The sequence below is a fragment of the Haemaphysalis longicornis genome, unplaced genomic scaffold (assembly GCF_048455015.1).
Source record: "Haemaphysalis longicornis isolate Haplotype H1 unplaced genomic scaffold, Haemaphysalis longicornis Haplotype H1 scaffold_7, whole genome shotgun sequence".
In the NCBI taxonomy this organism is placed as follows: Eukaryota; Metazoa; Arthropoda; class Arachnida; order Ixodida; family Ixodidae; genus Haemaphysalis; species Haemaphysalis longicornis.
This window is the reverse complement of record NW_027526422.1, coordinates 74,497,869-74,513,361: the sequence shown is the minus strand read 5'-3', so window position 1 is coordinate 74,513,361 and position 15,493 is coordinate 74,497,869. Positions and strand designations below refer to the sequence as shown.

At 44.7% G+C, this 15,493-nt stretch overlaps 1 protein-coding gene across 1 annotated transcript; it reads left to right on the top strand.

The window, feature by feature from the left end:
* The first annotated feature begins 123 nt into the window (after positions 1-123).
* LOC144145967 (SREBP regulating gene protein) lies at positions 124-14,671 on the top strand. Its single transcript, XM_077677847.1, has 5 exons — positions 124-339; positions 568-724; positions 4,342-4,487; positions 6,214-6,327; positions 9,147-14,671. Exons 1-5 carry the CDS (start codon positions 238-240, stop codon positions 9,252-9,254), a joined length of 627 nt encoding a protein of 208 aa, XP_077533973.1. The 5' UTR covers positions 124-237; the 3' UTR covers positions 9,255-14,671.
* Positions 14,672-15,493: the final 822 nt, after the last annotated feature.

The following is a 15,493-nucleotide window of genomic DNA, read 5'->3' as shown; positions in this document are numbered from 1 at the left end:
AAGCCTAGTAGACGCAGTAGACAAGCCAGCCCAAGCCATCTTCGCTTCAAGGCGGAGAACTGCGGAGGAAACGAACGCACGAACGTACGAAGAGACGAAAGCACGAAAGCAACGAAAGAGCTGTGGCCACTGTGGCTCAGAATCGCTACCCGTCACTTAGCAATGCGGGGCTGTTGCGGGCAGCGAACAGCTGCGTTCGAATTATGGTGTGGTTATCGTCACCGAAGACGTAATTAAATGGTGACCAAAGTCATTGTAAGGTTCCTGAAGAAGAGGATTGTGCTCGCTGTCATCTTCTGCGTATCGCTGTTCTACTGCTTATCGTCGCTACTCAACGAGGTGTGTAGCCGCATGCTTCATCGAGCAGCGGTGCAGCACCGTGCCCCGCCGCCTCTTTTGCCACTTCTGGGATGCTTCAGAGTACTAACTATCGTACTGTTGCGAAGTTAAAGCCGTGCGAGTTCGACGCCAAATTGTTTACGTTGAGAGGAGGCGTGAAATGAGGCCTACCGCATGCTATGTCCGTTGCTAGAAATCGGCTCATTGCCTGGTGTGGTTCCGTTTCAGGATACTTTCGGCACGGAAACAAACGAAACATTGAGGAAAATATCCCTGCCCCCGAGCTCCTTCAAATGGCACCAGGATCAGGAGAAAGGCAACGCGAGTGCTGCAGTTAGTTGCAGAAATTCCGTACAAGGAAAAGTTTTGGTCGCGGACGATCGGGGTAAGTAGGGCTCTTACATTTACGCTTTGCTTCGTTAATGGCACTTCCATAGTAAGCCGCGGTTTCTACTAGAATCGGCTGTAAAGCAGCTGCTTTACATTTTCTGTTAGGGCACTGTCATTGCCTGCTTCAACTTTCAAAAGTGAAGGAGGCAATGGTGCTGCATAATTGGCTGCCGTAATCGTTGAAAGCTGTACGCCTTTGCCTCCTCTTGGGAGGGTTATTTTAACCTTTTTTCTTTTTCAATTGAAATGGCTGCAGTCTCAATGTGCCGTCTTGCTCCAAGAGCCGACAGTCACGTTTGAATTTCCAGCCAATGATTGATGTGAGTTTCTTTACTGAACTGACGTTCTTAAATACAGCTACGAGCCGTATCATACGAATTAGAGTAGGGTTCCTTAGGTGTTGTGACCTAAATCTGTCATGTCTGAACTGTCATCCATCGGCATTGCTTTATCATATGCTGCAGCTGCAGGTATATTTCGACTGTGATTCAACCAGTTGTTGCAAACCTAGGGCACAGGGGTGCAATATATCTCGGAAGATAACTATAAAAAGATAACTGAAAAAAAGCCTCACAGCTGGAGTTGCTTTTGTTTCCGCAGAATGCAAAGCTGTGTGGGCGGCAGGGGGACGGGTTCATCTTCTTCAGTGGTGGCGTTTGAGACAAGCCCCTTGCCATGTTAGCTAGCGCACCCAGCTTTGATGCACTGGGTTTGCGGTTGAGTTCCTGGCTATTGAGTTATAAAGAGAGAGAGCGAAGAAGAAAGCTTTTATGTGGGCAGAAAGCGGTAGGTCAAAGGGGAGAAGGGGGCCGTGGGACATCTCGGGATCCATTGGTGGCATAGTGAGCCTTGTGGGTTCCTTTGGGAGGGCCGGATAAGTCGTGTCGAAGTTCCTGACCATGGGAAGTTTTTTTTTATGTGGATAAATGCAGAAATTTTCAACTAAGCGCTGTTTGCTGCCAGCTAAGAAAATGGAATTCATTTAAATCCTCTTTTCAGTGGTACATTGTATAGATCTAATGTTGTTAATGCGAAAGCAATAGCTGACTCGAGAATCCAAGAATCCGGAACTGTCGGTTTGTAACTATGAGATGGTGGAAAAAAATGGCCAACGGCATACATCAAATAAAATTAAAGCGGTTGAGTTCAAACGAAATCTGGGTAAATTTAGACCTGTATGGGTATCCAAGCCAGAGCCTCTAAAATGTGAGATAACCACACATCCCCTATGCCACTACGGTCCTGTGGCTGTATGTAGCTACTCGATTGTGAACGGAGTCAATGCTTTGTGGCCTTTGAGTAGGAACGTGTTACTGACATGTGCTGGGGCCTACATCAGTCATTTGAGTTACTGCAAAAGTAGCAACTAGGCAAGTGCAAGTAGCCAAGTACGTTTTTGAAACGTCCTCTTTTTCTTAGCAATGCAAAGGTGGCTTATATGCCAGCCTGATGTTAAAGCCAACGTTACACTCTGAGCTCTTAAGTCACCCACAGCTCTATGTACAGTGAGTGTGACACTGTTTGGGACGTTGTAGGATTCAATGTTAAGCCTGCACATAGGCATAACGAGCAGTTGGCCACAGCATCAGTCATGGTACTACATATTGGAGAGTAGAACAAAGACACAAAGAAGGAATGAATGGCTGTGATGATGAGAGGAAATGCGACTTTAGCATGCACTGCGCTCTGAGCTTTCTGCCCAGGCCATTGCCTTACCCAGTAGCGCAGCAGCCACCAAAGATGCGGGGCGCAGTGCCCACAATACCGGCATATCTGTACAGCAATTGGACGCGAAGGCTTTCACGTTCACTGCATCGTGATGAGTGCTTAGGTGTGCTCAAAGTTTTTTGTTGTTTTTATGTTGTCGTTTAAAGTTTGGTGGCACCCATTTCCACTTCGGTCTTTGTCCAGAAGTGATAACAGGCAGTGTGTCTTTGTTTTCTTTTGAGAATAAGCCAGCATATGTCTTTTTTTTTTTTAGAAGCTGTGAACATGCCATGCAGTTGGGGTTCATGCAGAGTTATGGTTCTTCTTGTTCAGTGGTTGGGCTGTAGCGTCTGCAATTGGTACACGGTAGTCAAGACTCGGGAGGGTAATGAATTGGCCTAGGCGAGCAGTTACGGGACAAACCAAAGCACGAGAAAGCAATGCCTTTCTCTTCCTGTCCTTGTCCTTGTCATCCATCGTGCTTGCTGTTTCTCGCTGGACATTGTTCCCCCAATCTTGCCCAAGCCTCAAAAATAACAAGCAGAGCTGTGTTTTATCCCTTGTATTTGAACTTTTGAGTTTGTACTTTAGTTGTGCCGGCACAATTACCAAGCTGGGTAACCCAGGCAGCTAGCACTACCAGCCCAATCCAACCAGACATGGGCTGTAAGGGCATTTCAGTTTGACCACTCGCATCTCTGGTTCTAGTAGCACGTGTTTGCCTTCTGAGGCAGGACCATTTGAAAGCTCGCAAAAGCAGTGAAACACTTGACCACAGTGGCTAGGCTGCTGTCTGCTGTTTTAAATTCTACAAAGTCTGTAAGACCAGCTAGCTACCCCAGCAGGATGACCTGTGACCTCATAACGTCTTCATGTAGCCGTGCTGCACTGCTTATCCCCTCTGGGAAACCTTCAGGTAGCTGACAAGTATAGAGGAGAGGCAAAAGAACAGAGGTTGAGGTAGCCAGCGACCTCTTCGATTAGGCAGAATCCCTGCTCCACTTTCCTACGTCCTTCGTGGCACCCATAGAATTTCTAGTAGATCCATGAATGGTTAAAAGGGCCACAAAGATGGAGTAAAAGTTTGGTTTGTTAAAAATGCTGTGTTGTACTGATGTAATGGTGAACTCCAAACGAGTAATCGAGATGTTAAGGAAAACAGATGAAGTCTCACGAGCCACTTTCTGCGTAGGTCTTCATGACATCACAGGATCTTGTTTGTGCACTTGGTGAACAGAGACCAAGGCCACTGCCAAACCAAAAAAATATGACTTTTTTTAATGTCGCATCACCATTGCTAACACGTAGTTAGTGCACTGAAAACTGTCTTCACTGTTCCCTCTATTGTGTCGCTGGCACTGTTGGCGTCATGTAGCGTGATTTTGAAGTGTTTGCGGTTTTTTTTTTTTTATGCAAAAATTATGGCTGAAATGAGTAAGTTACTTAAGGCTAGTTCTTTTAAATTAAATAAGGTTGTATGTTGTCTTTATCGCCACTTTAAATAAAGTCACCCAAAAGGAAGTCTGGGATGGGGTGCATTCAGGAAGAAGCCTCAACTAATCATTAGCGGGTGTGGTATACTGCCAACATATGCTTTTGTCACTAAGTTTTATGGAGCAATGTTTGTCAGGGAGGCATGGAAAGAAAGATAAGCATTGCGATAAAAGGTGAGCAGCAAGACACCTTAGCTGGATTTAGGCTTAAGAAGTGGAGCTTGGACGGAAGTCACATCTTCACCTTGCATCAGAAATAAACAGGGTGGTGATGATCATGATGCGATGGTAGGACTGTTCAGCAATTGTAGGAGGTAATCACAAAATAAGTGTGTTGCAGTAACCTGGAGACGAAAAAAAATGTACGATAGGGGGTGAGAGAGGTACAGCCTGTGGCGTTGCGTCATTCTAGGTTATGTCTGCCAGAGGTCAGAGGTTGCGTCCAATGGCTGCTGCATCGCTGAAACGGCCCGGCGTTACTGCTGCGACACATGCCTGCCCAATGGATGCTGCAGCATCTACGAGTACTGCATCTCGTGCTGCATGCACCCACAAAAGGTGCGCCTTGCCGGTTTCCTCTGCTGCCGCCGGTTTTGTGAAGCAAGCTTGCGACGGCTCCATTTTTATTACTCAATGCCTTTGTCTGGGTGTAACTTGCTCATGTGGGGCCGAGGCTGTAAACCTGTTTCGCCCGCGCTACTTTATGGTACTTATAAAAGGCGGAATTTCTGGATTCAAACAAAAGTATAGTACCAGTGAGTTGCTGTCTGTAGGGCACAGGCAGATGGCGCCATGCATAGCCAATTGGCAAAGTATTTCCCGTTTGATGTCATTCCAGGAATCTTCTGTAAGGGCAGAAACTGACGTGCTAATTGCTGCTGGATAATGAAGCTTACCACAAAATGCCGCGTATATCTCTACTGTGTGAAAAGCCGAAATTTTCTGTGAAATCATTTTAATCACCTGTTGTATGGTAAAGGGGCCCTGATTGTTTTCAATTGTTTAGTTTCCATGGGTTTATTGCATATGCTTTCATCTTACTGAGAGTGAAACATCTGAACTGAATGCTCATGTCTCTGAACCGTGTCAAACACCTCTATTCTTTATATAGGGGTGTTACAAGGCCAGATATGCAGGGGCACGAAGCAAGTACATATATGGGAGGAGAAATGGCCCATTGCGACAGGCACGAGCGAGCAACCAGATAATGTCACACTGAAAACCAACGCGGACTACAAAGCTTCGTAGCCGCAATGGCGGAAGAGAGGGTGGCGGCACCTGGTGGATGAAATGATAGCGGCCACAATTCATTACGTGGCTGCGCAGTGGAATGCCAATCGCAGCGGCCGCGCTTTTTTCTTCCATGACAGGTGCCACTGGCTTTACCTTGGCCAAGGACCTGTTACGTTATCTGGCCACGCTAAGATACGTTCCCACACCTGTCTTGTTCTTGCTCCATGTGCAAGGGTAACCTTTTGCAAGTGGCAAAGAATGCTGCCTAGCAGCTGGTTTGAGGTGGTCACCATGAGCTGTGGACTCCCGTGGTACCCCTAGGAGTGGCTGTCAATATTAATAATGGGGGGCTAATTTGGTGTGTTTCAATTCATTTCTTCTGATTTTTATTTTAATCTTCGGTTCAAATTCGTGAGCAGTGGGTGATGTTATGCACCTCCCCTGCTCAACTGTCTGGTGCCCTGGACTTGTAACTGCAGGCTCTTGCTAGAGGTGCAATGTCGTGACTTCCCCATGCCCTCACCTCTTTTTATATAGACGAAAACTATGTATAACATCACTCCCTTGCTACTTTACAATCTGTCCTAGCTTCAGGGTTGGGGCATTGTTGTGTTGTGCACTACGGAGTGAGGGAGGCTGTGGACACCGCCATCATTTTCCGAAACGGCACTGCTTTATTTTCCGGTCTTTGTCTTCACTTAGCCGACTGCTGGCTCACGAATTGTCTTTAGTTGGCCCACTACACTACAGGGAATCACTTACATATAAAACTGTAACCTTTGTCTGTTGTAGGACATAGGGAGTAGGCGGAATTTTAAGGTAGGGTGTTTTTGGTGCTGCAGGGGTTACTGGAGTACTTGCCAGGGGAATTTATATTTCTCTCCGGATGTGTGTGCGTGCTAGGAACTGTCTTTTGGGAGAAAATGTCCGCGGTGGTGACAATGATGATCTGTCAGGCTGTACGTATTTCGCCCAGGGTTCTGCATGCCTCATATCTCTGATAAAAGCCATCGCAGTGCTCATAGGTGCCGTACTTGATTGCTCCTCGCAGATAACAGTGCTGCAGAAGATCCTAGGGAAGGCGTCAGACACCTTCAAGATGCTGGTGGCCTCCATCACCGACCATTTTGAGCTGTGCCTGACCAAATGCAGGACGTCATCTGATGTACGTGCTCCTGCTTTTGTTTTTTTTTTTAAGCTCTTTTCGTTAGCCCCAGAGCTCTTTGATGTGGGCAGTTGTGAAACTCCGCCTCAGAAAACGGCCCGCACCCCCCTCCTTTGGATCGTGCGTACGGTGGTGCCACTGCGGCCACCGCACCCACTATCCAAAAAACACAGAAATTATTCAAACTGAGAATTTAACGTTAAACTTTACTTTAACGGTGCAGAATGTTTTATTTTTGTATTTTCCTAAGTTATTCATTCTTTATTTAAGTGCGGTTTTTTGTTGCGATAGTTTCTGTGTCTGCGCAACCGCCTCGTCCAGTTTACACTTGCGTGGGCACTCCAGCACAACATAGGTCCAATTTGAAGTACTGAATTTGCAGTTTTGGCTCGGCCTACATCACACTGAAGGCCAAAACTAATCCAGCAGCTGATAAAGTGGCTCTAAATAATTCTTTAAAGCTTGCCTAAGGCCGTCAAAGCGAATTTTTTAACCCTTTTTTTGCCTCCGGAAGACTGCAGATGATGCACAGCAGATGATAATGAACACACGGTTGCATTTTTTTACTACTGTTGGTTCGAATGCATATAAAATGCTTGTGTGGCCCTACATGTTGTGCTTCTTTGGCGCAAATTTACGTAAGCACCCAAATACCATTTTTCGCCCAGGTCGTCGAGCGGCGAACCACGTTGTATAGTTTATTTTGTCATTAATAGGTGGCACAACTGTACGGACAATCCAAAGCAGTGGACCAATCGTAGGGCCACTTTTTGATGCATGGAGCCTTGGGGAGTTTCGCAACTCCTATTATGAAGTAACTCTGGTTAGCCCTGTTTGTGGAGAGATGTTCTCCTGATTTGGTTGCGAGAATGCCTGTTGATCCAGGCTGAGTGGGAGCAAGCAGATGTGGGATGTCGCCGGCATATACTAATTCTATGGTAACTTGTGTAATTTTCATGATTGTCCTGCCCTTTAGAACATGGAATTAAAAAAAAAAAGACTACCTAGGAAGCTTTTGAAAGATAGACTGCCAGAGTAAAGGATACCACAGTTCTAGTTCTTCAGCGATATGAAGAGGGAGAGAGAGAGAGAGAAAAACTTTCAGCAAGATGAAGAAGAGAAACATTTGTTCTCACAAGCTCATTGGGTCACAGTGGCTCAGGCTAAAGTATTCCACTTGACAAAGTTTGTCTGCTTACACCGGCAGTGTATGTAAAAAGTGGGAAATGTTGGGCAAAGTTTAGGCATCTCTTATGTATATATGTTTACTCATTTACATCTGGGTGATGTTACTAGACTTTAGTGAACATTCAAACCGTTGAACACATCAATAGTGCTTGGTTATAGACTTCACAGTGTGCTTTGATCGTTTGAAATAAAAATGATGAATAATAAAGCACTCAAAGACTTTGCTGCTAGCATGCACATCCGTCCTTGTTACTTTGCAGCACGTTGTGCACTTTTGCATCGACTTTTACGGGTAGCACTGAAGTTTCCGTGAGAAACCCAAAATTAAGTATTGTGCACTGCTTCAAATGAAGTTAAGCTAACTCGTACGACATCAGTATAAATAAATCACAAGATTTCATTTCATATTAGGCACTTTTTTTTTTTGTACCTCCTAAAAGGCAGCACAAAAAAAATTGAGGCAAAGGAGGAAATGGTGCCTGTAGTTTTGTTTTCATTTGTATTGCGTGTAACCTTAATAACTTCATTAGTTATCAGTAGTAACTGATTCCTCGTGCTTGAGCTGAAGCTAAAAAAATTGAAAAAAACTTGATGAAAAATACCTTCCCTCTAGCACTGACCGCTTGTGTCGGTTATGGTTTAATTTGTGGAACCTCAGTGAACTATCTTTTCTTCAAGAAGCCTTTTGTAATGCATTGGTCATTATATTACACCACTTCTTCACTGGGCAGTGAATTTTAACTAGAATGGACCGCAAATACCCGACAAAGTTAAATCATCTGAAAAAGTCATTTGCTAGACACTATGCCCACAGAGTTTCACCATGCTCTGGGGCTTAGCATGCGGTGATTTCTATCCTTTGCCGCACAAAGTAGGCTCTGTTTTTCAATCCAAACCACAGATAACTTGGCAGTTTGGCCAAAATCAGCGGTGCGCACTTTTTGATTTTTTTCAACGCCCAGCGTATTATTGAACAGACAGAACTAATGACTATGCACATGAATACAGCTCAGCCATAGGGCGCATCTCTCTCTGCACGGGTGGGACTCATCATCTGCACGGAGAGGGTTAAAGCACTTTCAGTAATCCTTTGCGCATTTCCCGCCGTAGAGCGTGAAATGCGAATGCTGGCTGAGCCGTTCAAGTAGTGTTCAAGAACACCTACTTGGCACGCAAAATGCTCGGCGCACCAAGTGTGTGTTCTTGGTTTTACGTTTTCTATCTAGTTAAAATGTTTTTTAACGAAACTGAAGCTACACATCACAATAATGCGTATACGTTTTCTATTGTAGCAATGGTTAGGAAATGGTAATCACGTTTACGGTAGTGTGTTTACAATTAGGACACAGCCTAATTTATTAACTACTTATGAGATTTAGTTGTTTAGGGTTTTTAAGTAAAATTTCGGTTGTCAAGAACGTACACAATCAGTTTCAAATTTTTCTGACGGCTACATCCTAATTCGTGCCGCAAAGGGATAAGACACTGAATGCTGCCGTAACTTTGAGATGGCAAAAGTTACGAAAGCAGTCATGCGAGCAAGTTTGTAGGCAACACTCTCGTACGATTGTCTGTTGCCCGTAACGTATTAATGTGCGTGCATTGTTGTTTTCTTGTTTTTTTTTCTCCAGAGCGTTCATCACGAGAACTCGTACCGCGATCCCAAGGCCAAGCACTGCTATGCTGACGAGCCCCCGGGCCAGCGCCCCGCTACCCGAAGCCAGCTGATGAAGGAGTGACCGAGAAGTTGGTGGGGGATGGGCATAGCGTTTGCACGATGCTTCTTACTTTTCGGCATATTTCCCTCAGAAACCCGGAAGCAGGCTTTTGCACATGGCTGGAGTGGCCACTGAAAACGGCAGTACAAAGTGCCCTTAGAGAAGGGTGCCAGTAATGTAGGCTATTCTTCCTGTCTCATCGTGCGTGTAAATTACTTTGTTATACTCAAGGGGCTGGGTGGTTTGCGGGAGTTGACATTAATGCAAAGTTAATGCAAAGCCCTGTTGGGTTTGGTGGGCTAGACCAGCGGACAAAATTAACAGCGTTGATCGTTTAATAAGAAAAGCTTGCTTCAGGGCATTCTTGCCATGTTGCGGGGCTTCCTTGTCACCCATGGAAGGATCATATTTCTGTTCTATTGTAACATGAGGATTTTCTGCATTCGTGTTCCACATATGAGCACTAGTGCTGTTCTCTAATCAAACTGCGAGTGTTGTTGTGGAGATTTTGAAGTGCGCAGAACTGGTGAGACTGACGGAAGGCCGGATGTTCCATGTTGTTGGTGTTGCTGATTTAGACTGGTTTATTTTATTTGCGTACAAACTTTTTGTGGATTTTCTTTCTTTCTTCTTTTTTTTTTCCGTTTTTTGTGGAAACATTGTTGACGTATTCGTCGTTTGTATCATAGCTTTGGTAACTTTGCTTATGAGTGCGTTTCGGTGACCCGGTGACCGAGAAACATACGGAACGCCCGGGAAACTGCATCGAATGTTCAGAACAGCAGGACATCGTATTTTACTGTGCCTACTGCCTTCATTATGCCTATAGTCTGGGGCAAAGTTTTTATAGATGCAGTCTCACAATAACAAGTGGTATCAGCTGAAATTAGCTGCTGTTTTACAGCTTCGTAAGTTTGTTGAAATGCCGGTCATTTCAGGCCCCTTTTGGCCAATGTCTAGGCATCAGTGCATTTTTGGGGGACATAGTTGCAGACAGCCGATGCCTTTGTATTGTTTGTAAGCAATATCGGGGACGTCTGTTGAAACATGCTCTTATATTCCGGTTAAACTCCTATCTAGCTGGAATTGCCTTGGCACCTGTGTGCACAAAAACCCCAGTTTTCTTTTTCCAGCACCACTGTCATCATTAATACAGCAGCACTGTTGTTTTAGTTTGTTGGTTCTGCGCGGCTTCACCAATATACGTTGATATCTTGTGTTGAGTAATTGCGGGAACCAGCCTTTAGTGATAAAAAAAAGTCATTTACTTTTTATTGTTGTATGAACCCATGTCGATAGCAGAATGCAATGAACTTCGCTTCTTTGACCCTAAGCACTTCTTTTAAGGGAGGAGGTTTGTGTTGTGTAAAAGTTGGTGCTGTTTCAGTCAAGTGTGTGTCACCCTAGTTTGTTAACTCATCAGACTCTGTATGTATGCGTTTGGATAAGGAATGCGTGGAATGGTTTGTTTTGTACAGAGCAGTATTACGGTCCCTGCCTTGCGTTCTGTGCAGTGGGTTTTTAATATGTTCCGTTCCTTTCTGATTTGAAGTGAAAGGGGATTTCTGCTTGTTTTGCACTAAACTTCATACATTGCTTTGAAAAGAGCGATTTTGCACCCTTTTACAAGCACGTGGTTCAAATTAGTTCAGCTGGTTTTATACTCTGAAGATTCATACCTAGCCCAAGGACAAAAGTTCGATCGCAGAATAATGATTGCGGCGGTCATTATTTCAATGGCAGTGAAAAATGAACATACCCGTGTGTCAAGATTTCGATGCTCATTAAAGGGGCCATGCAGGTAGAACACAAGTTTGGTTCATTCGAAAAATTGCCTCGTTAGAATCATACTGACACCCCTTTTATCGTAAACGTCGCTCAAATAAGCTATGTAATTAGGAAAAAAAGGAATGGCCATGCCACTCACAAGCTCATTTCCCTCAACAGTACCTATGTGCGATTGGCTGAGGACGGCAAAAGCAAACGCAAATTAGGCAGGGCTTATAGGTATTCACTGAAAAGTTTAGCTGTCAATTTCTTCGCTTGGCAACACTGGAAATGGCCACGGACATGGCCGAAGCGCCACGGGTGTGGCACGGCTTGTGTTACTGCTGCCTCCTGCCAAAGAAGAAAAAAAACACCGGCGTGCGTTGTCTGCTCCGTTTCAAACTGATTGTCAATGGTGGTGTCAACAGAGATGTTATTAATTGCACTCACATTGGACTCGAGGCATTACTTTTTTTTTCGGCGGGGCAGAGCTTGGAATGTCCAACCCATATCATGTGCTTAGCGCGCACAACTACCGCCATTCTGCGGAGCGCGACGTAACCAGTAAACGGCACTTACGCATGGTTGCCTGCATGCATGCCTCACTGGTGAATACAAGCTATAAGCTTGCCGAACGAGCTGTTTGCACTTAAATGTAATGCAAGAATGGCGGGGTAAGCAATGAAAGTTGCAAAAATACATGCAAACATAGAAGCACCGATGCTCACTGCATGCTGTTGGTACTGGGCACACTATGCTTGTTTTAGCTCCACAGCAGTCCGCCGCTTTGGAGTTGTCTTACACGACACTGGCCGATTGGCGCAAGCGACGTTGTCTTATGCGGCCTTGTTTGTTGAGCATACCCATTTTTCACAAAATGACTACTTTCTACCATAACAAAAACAAGCCAGGTGCAAGTACGGTCATAAACAAAACAACGCAGACAACTGTCTGTGGCTGACTATGGTAGCGCCATCTGGGAGGACTGATGGAAAGCAAGGCTGCAGAGCCCAATGACGCACTGAAAGTTCGTTTGAATACCTGCCTGTATGACTTCATGGCAGACGTCATGAAAACACGCGATTTGGCTGGAGAATCAAAATTTTAACTTAAATTGATTAATTTCGGAGTGAATACTGCATCGTTGGCTGCTGGACAAGCGCCGGGGCCACTATAAAAATCGAAATCTTTCGAATAAAACAAACTTTTATTTTGTCTGCGTGGCCCCTGGTCCCCAGGTGGATAAAAATTTGTGCCGAGCCCTTCACTACGGTGCACCTTCTGTCCCAGGCGTAGAGCTTCAACGCGTAAACCCGCTGAATTTTTCTTTGGTATTCATGCGTTGTGTTTTAAAGTTTCGAATGGCCTGGAAAACAGAAGCCCTGGGGGAAAAAAAACGACTTTGTGGGACAGTTAAACTCTTCACAACAGTTGGAGATTACCATTTTGTCATATTGTTAGAATTAACAACTTGTAGGTTTAGGCCATGGTTCATTTCACATTGGATGTGAATGAGTCATTGAGATGGGAGCCTGGGCTAGTCAAGTACACAGCTCTTTGAAAGGAATCTGTGGTGGCTAAGTGTGAAGTGTCGCATTGCTGAATGCAGTCTTACAGGATCAATTTTTAAAGCAAAGCTTTCTTGGTCTCGCTGATTCTGGTACCTAAAATGCACTGCAGGAAAGCTAACTTTACACGGCAGGAGAGTACATGATGACGACACGAAAAACTCTCCCCGTGGTCGAATCGAACCCGACTCGCTCACATTATGAAGCCACCATCTGTCCGGTTGCACCATCCCAACACAATCGAAGCGTTTTGGATTTTAAAGTGAATTTGAACACTTCACTTTCAAGGACAACAATGGGTTTGGCTTTCTCGTGAGGGATTCGTTTGCTGTCGTCTGAGTTTGGACTTTGGCTCGCAGGCAGTGTGCACTTTGATCATTGACACTTGGACTTTTACTCTCAGGCGGTTAGCACTTTGATCGTTGACGCTCGGACTTTGATTGCAGTGGCTTTGACTTTAGCACTATGCCATTTGATTTTCGTACGCAAGAAAGCTTCACATTTCGACAATAGTCGTCATTAAACGGAGAAGATTTGAATTCTTCAGCTGCCGTGGCTGTTTTACCTTTCAAAGGAAAAACACTGGTGCCTGTTTGTAGGAAATTCTGGCCCACTTTGAAAGTGCTCCAGGGTGTTGGAATTAATCCAGAGCCCTCTACTATGCCACATGTCGCAGCCCAAGTGTACGTTCGACATGCAAGACCCACAGTTGAAAGATCATGCGGTTTTTCCCTCGGAAAAGCATGAAATCAAGGGAGGCATGGCATAAGCTGTCTCGTTTTAACACTTCAGTCCCTCCGTCCTGCCTTTTTATTTTTTTAAATCAAGCTTTCAACTCGACAGTGTGCACTCGGCCGATGACACAACCGAAAGAGGTGACTGAAGTGAACTGTACATTGTCGGAAGAGAACATGTAGAAAATTCATCCTTCGTTCACTTATGTGGCTGTCATTGTTTTTATTTTTAATTAAAGCCGAGATAAGATTCGGCGGAATTTTTGGCGATGTTGTATTGTCGAATTTAGCGTTTTTGCATTTACTAGAGTTGTCAGTTTCATGCATTCTCCTGCCAAAAAATGCTACCTTCTGTTCTAGCAAATAACGGAAAAAAATTTTATTTTTGCAGTAGACAAGCAATATTTTTTCAGTGTGTGCTGCTTGTCCAGAATGGCAGTTGTACTGACTTTGCTACCATTTCTGGCAGTGGTATCCTACTTTTGGACGCGGGTTGGATTCCCGGCTGCGGTGGGCACTTTTCTGATGGAGGCGAAAAGCAAAAACGCCCGTGTGTACGAGATTTCGGCGTACGTTAGAGATTCCCAGGTGGTCAAAATCAATCTGTAGCCCTCCACTACGGCGCGCCTTATTGTCTGCGTTAGACCTTACAATCAATCAATCAATCAATCCTACTTTTTTGCTGAAGAAGTCGGTTCTTACCAGCAGCATTATGGCTTATATGGCTTACTTTCTCATAAAAAAAGTGGGTGGAGGGAAGCTGGGGGGAGGAGGGAGGAGTATTTTTGAAGCCTTCAAGTATAAGAAATGTTTGTATGAGGGGTCATTATCAGTCTTTTTTTCACCTGCTCATGGTGCACTGCCCACAAATCAAGCCTGGTGTTTTATGTTGTCAATAGATACGTATTCGTGTGCAGCACATGGCAACCTTTCTGCAGCGTTTGGATGAGAAATGTCTCGATGGCGATTGAAATAAAAATGTTATTCGCACGCTTATGTTTTCTTGCATTTGCCAAACTAGGTGCGTAGTACTGTGTGAAGGCTTCGAAAGTTCTGTGCATCGAAGGTACACCATGCACTGGGGCCTAAACGCCAAGAGCTGTACGACTTTCTTGGAGCAATGGGGTCAGTTTTGTTGAAACTAAAGCAGATGTTTCTTCCTCCCAGTGTCCTTCGATGTGAGGGAACATGTTGCATGTCACAGCCGAGGCTGCCGTGCTGTGGTGCCATATTGCGAGAGGGTCTATGTCTGAAGTTTGCCAATGGCAGTCGTAGGTAGCTCATCAGTATTTTGACTGCACCTAATTGGATACCACCTGCACATGTTTGGTAACGTTTCTCATTAAAGTTACGAGCTGTGTTTATTACATGTGCACGTTTGTCGTTTCGTTCTTTCCAGAAAAGCTATTGAAGGGACACTAAAGGGTGAATGACTGTTTTACATTGAAAGAACACAAATTCAAATTTTTTGCTTTTGTTTGAAGGCAGACAATCCTTTGTTTAGCAATAAGCAGCCAAAGCTGCCATTTCCCTGCCATTTTTACATGACACAAAAGAGTGTCGCACACCGTTAAGAGGCATTTCTGGCAAGGAAGGTGCTGGTGCCTTCCGAAGTGGTACAAACTACTCTTCGATTTCAAAGAACAGCAGCCAACGGGCGGAATGTTGGTATTTTGTAGCTGGTTGTATATATATAAACACGGACACTGAAAAAGTGCCATAGCTCTCCGCTACACTCGCATGTCTTCTGATTGGACCGAAATCGAAACAAAAGAAATATTTCTGGCAGAAAAAAGTTGTGCCTTTCTAAAACACGCGTGCTCAGAAGGAGATAAATGTTTCTGCTTTCGTGCTTGTTTCGGGAAAGTGCCTAGACCAGCCCCACCAATCACGCTTACAACTCGCGTTATTTGACGTCACAAATGCTGTGTTTGAACTTACGGCATTTTCTGCACTCATAAAAGCAATTGCTGTTACCGTTAGTGGTATATTTGCATTCAGGACACACTGATCTACCGATAAAAGCCAACGTGCTTCTACAAGCAAGCTAATCCACCGAGTAGAAATGAAACCAAAACTAATGCTTAACGACTGAACAGAGGAAAGGTCATAGCTCAGGATGCACGTTAAATTCAATTTAATCCTGATTTATTGTGTGTAGGAAGTTGAAGGTGGCACTAGAAATATAAAC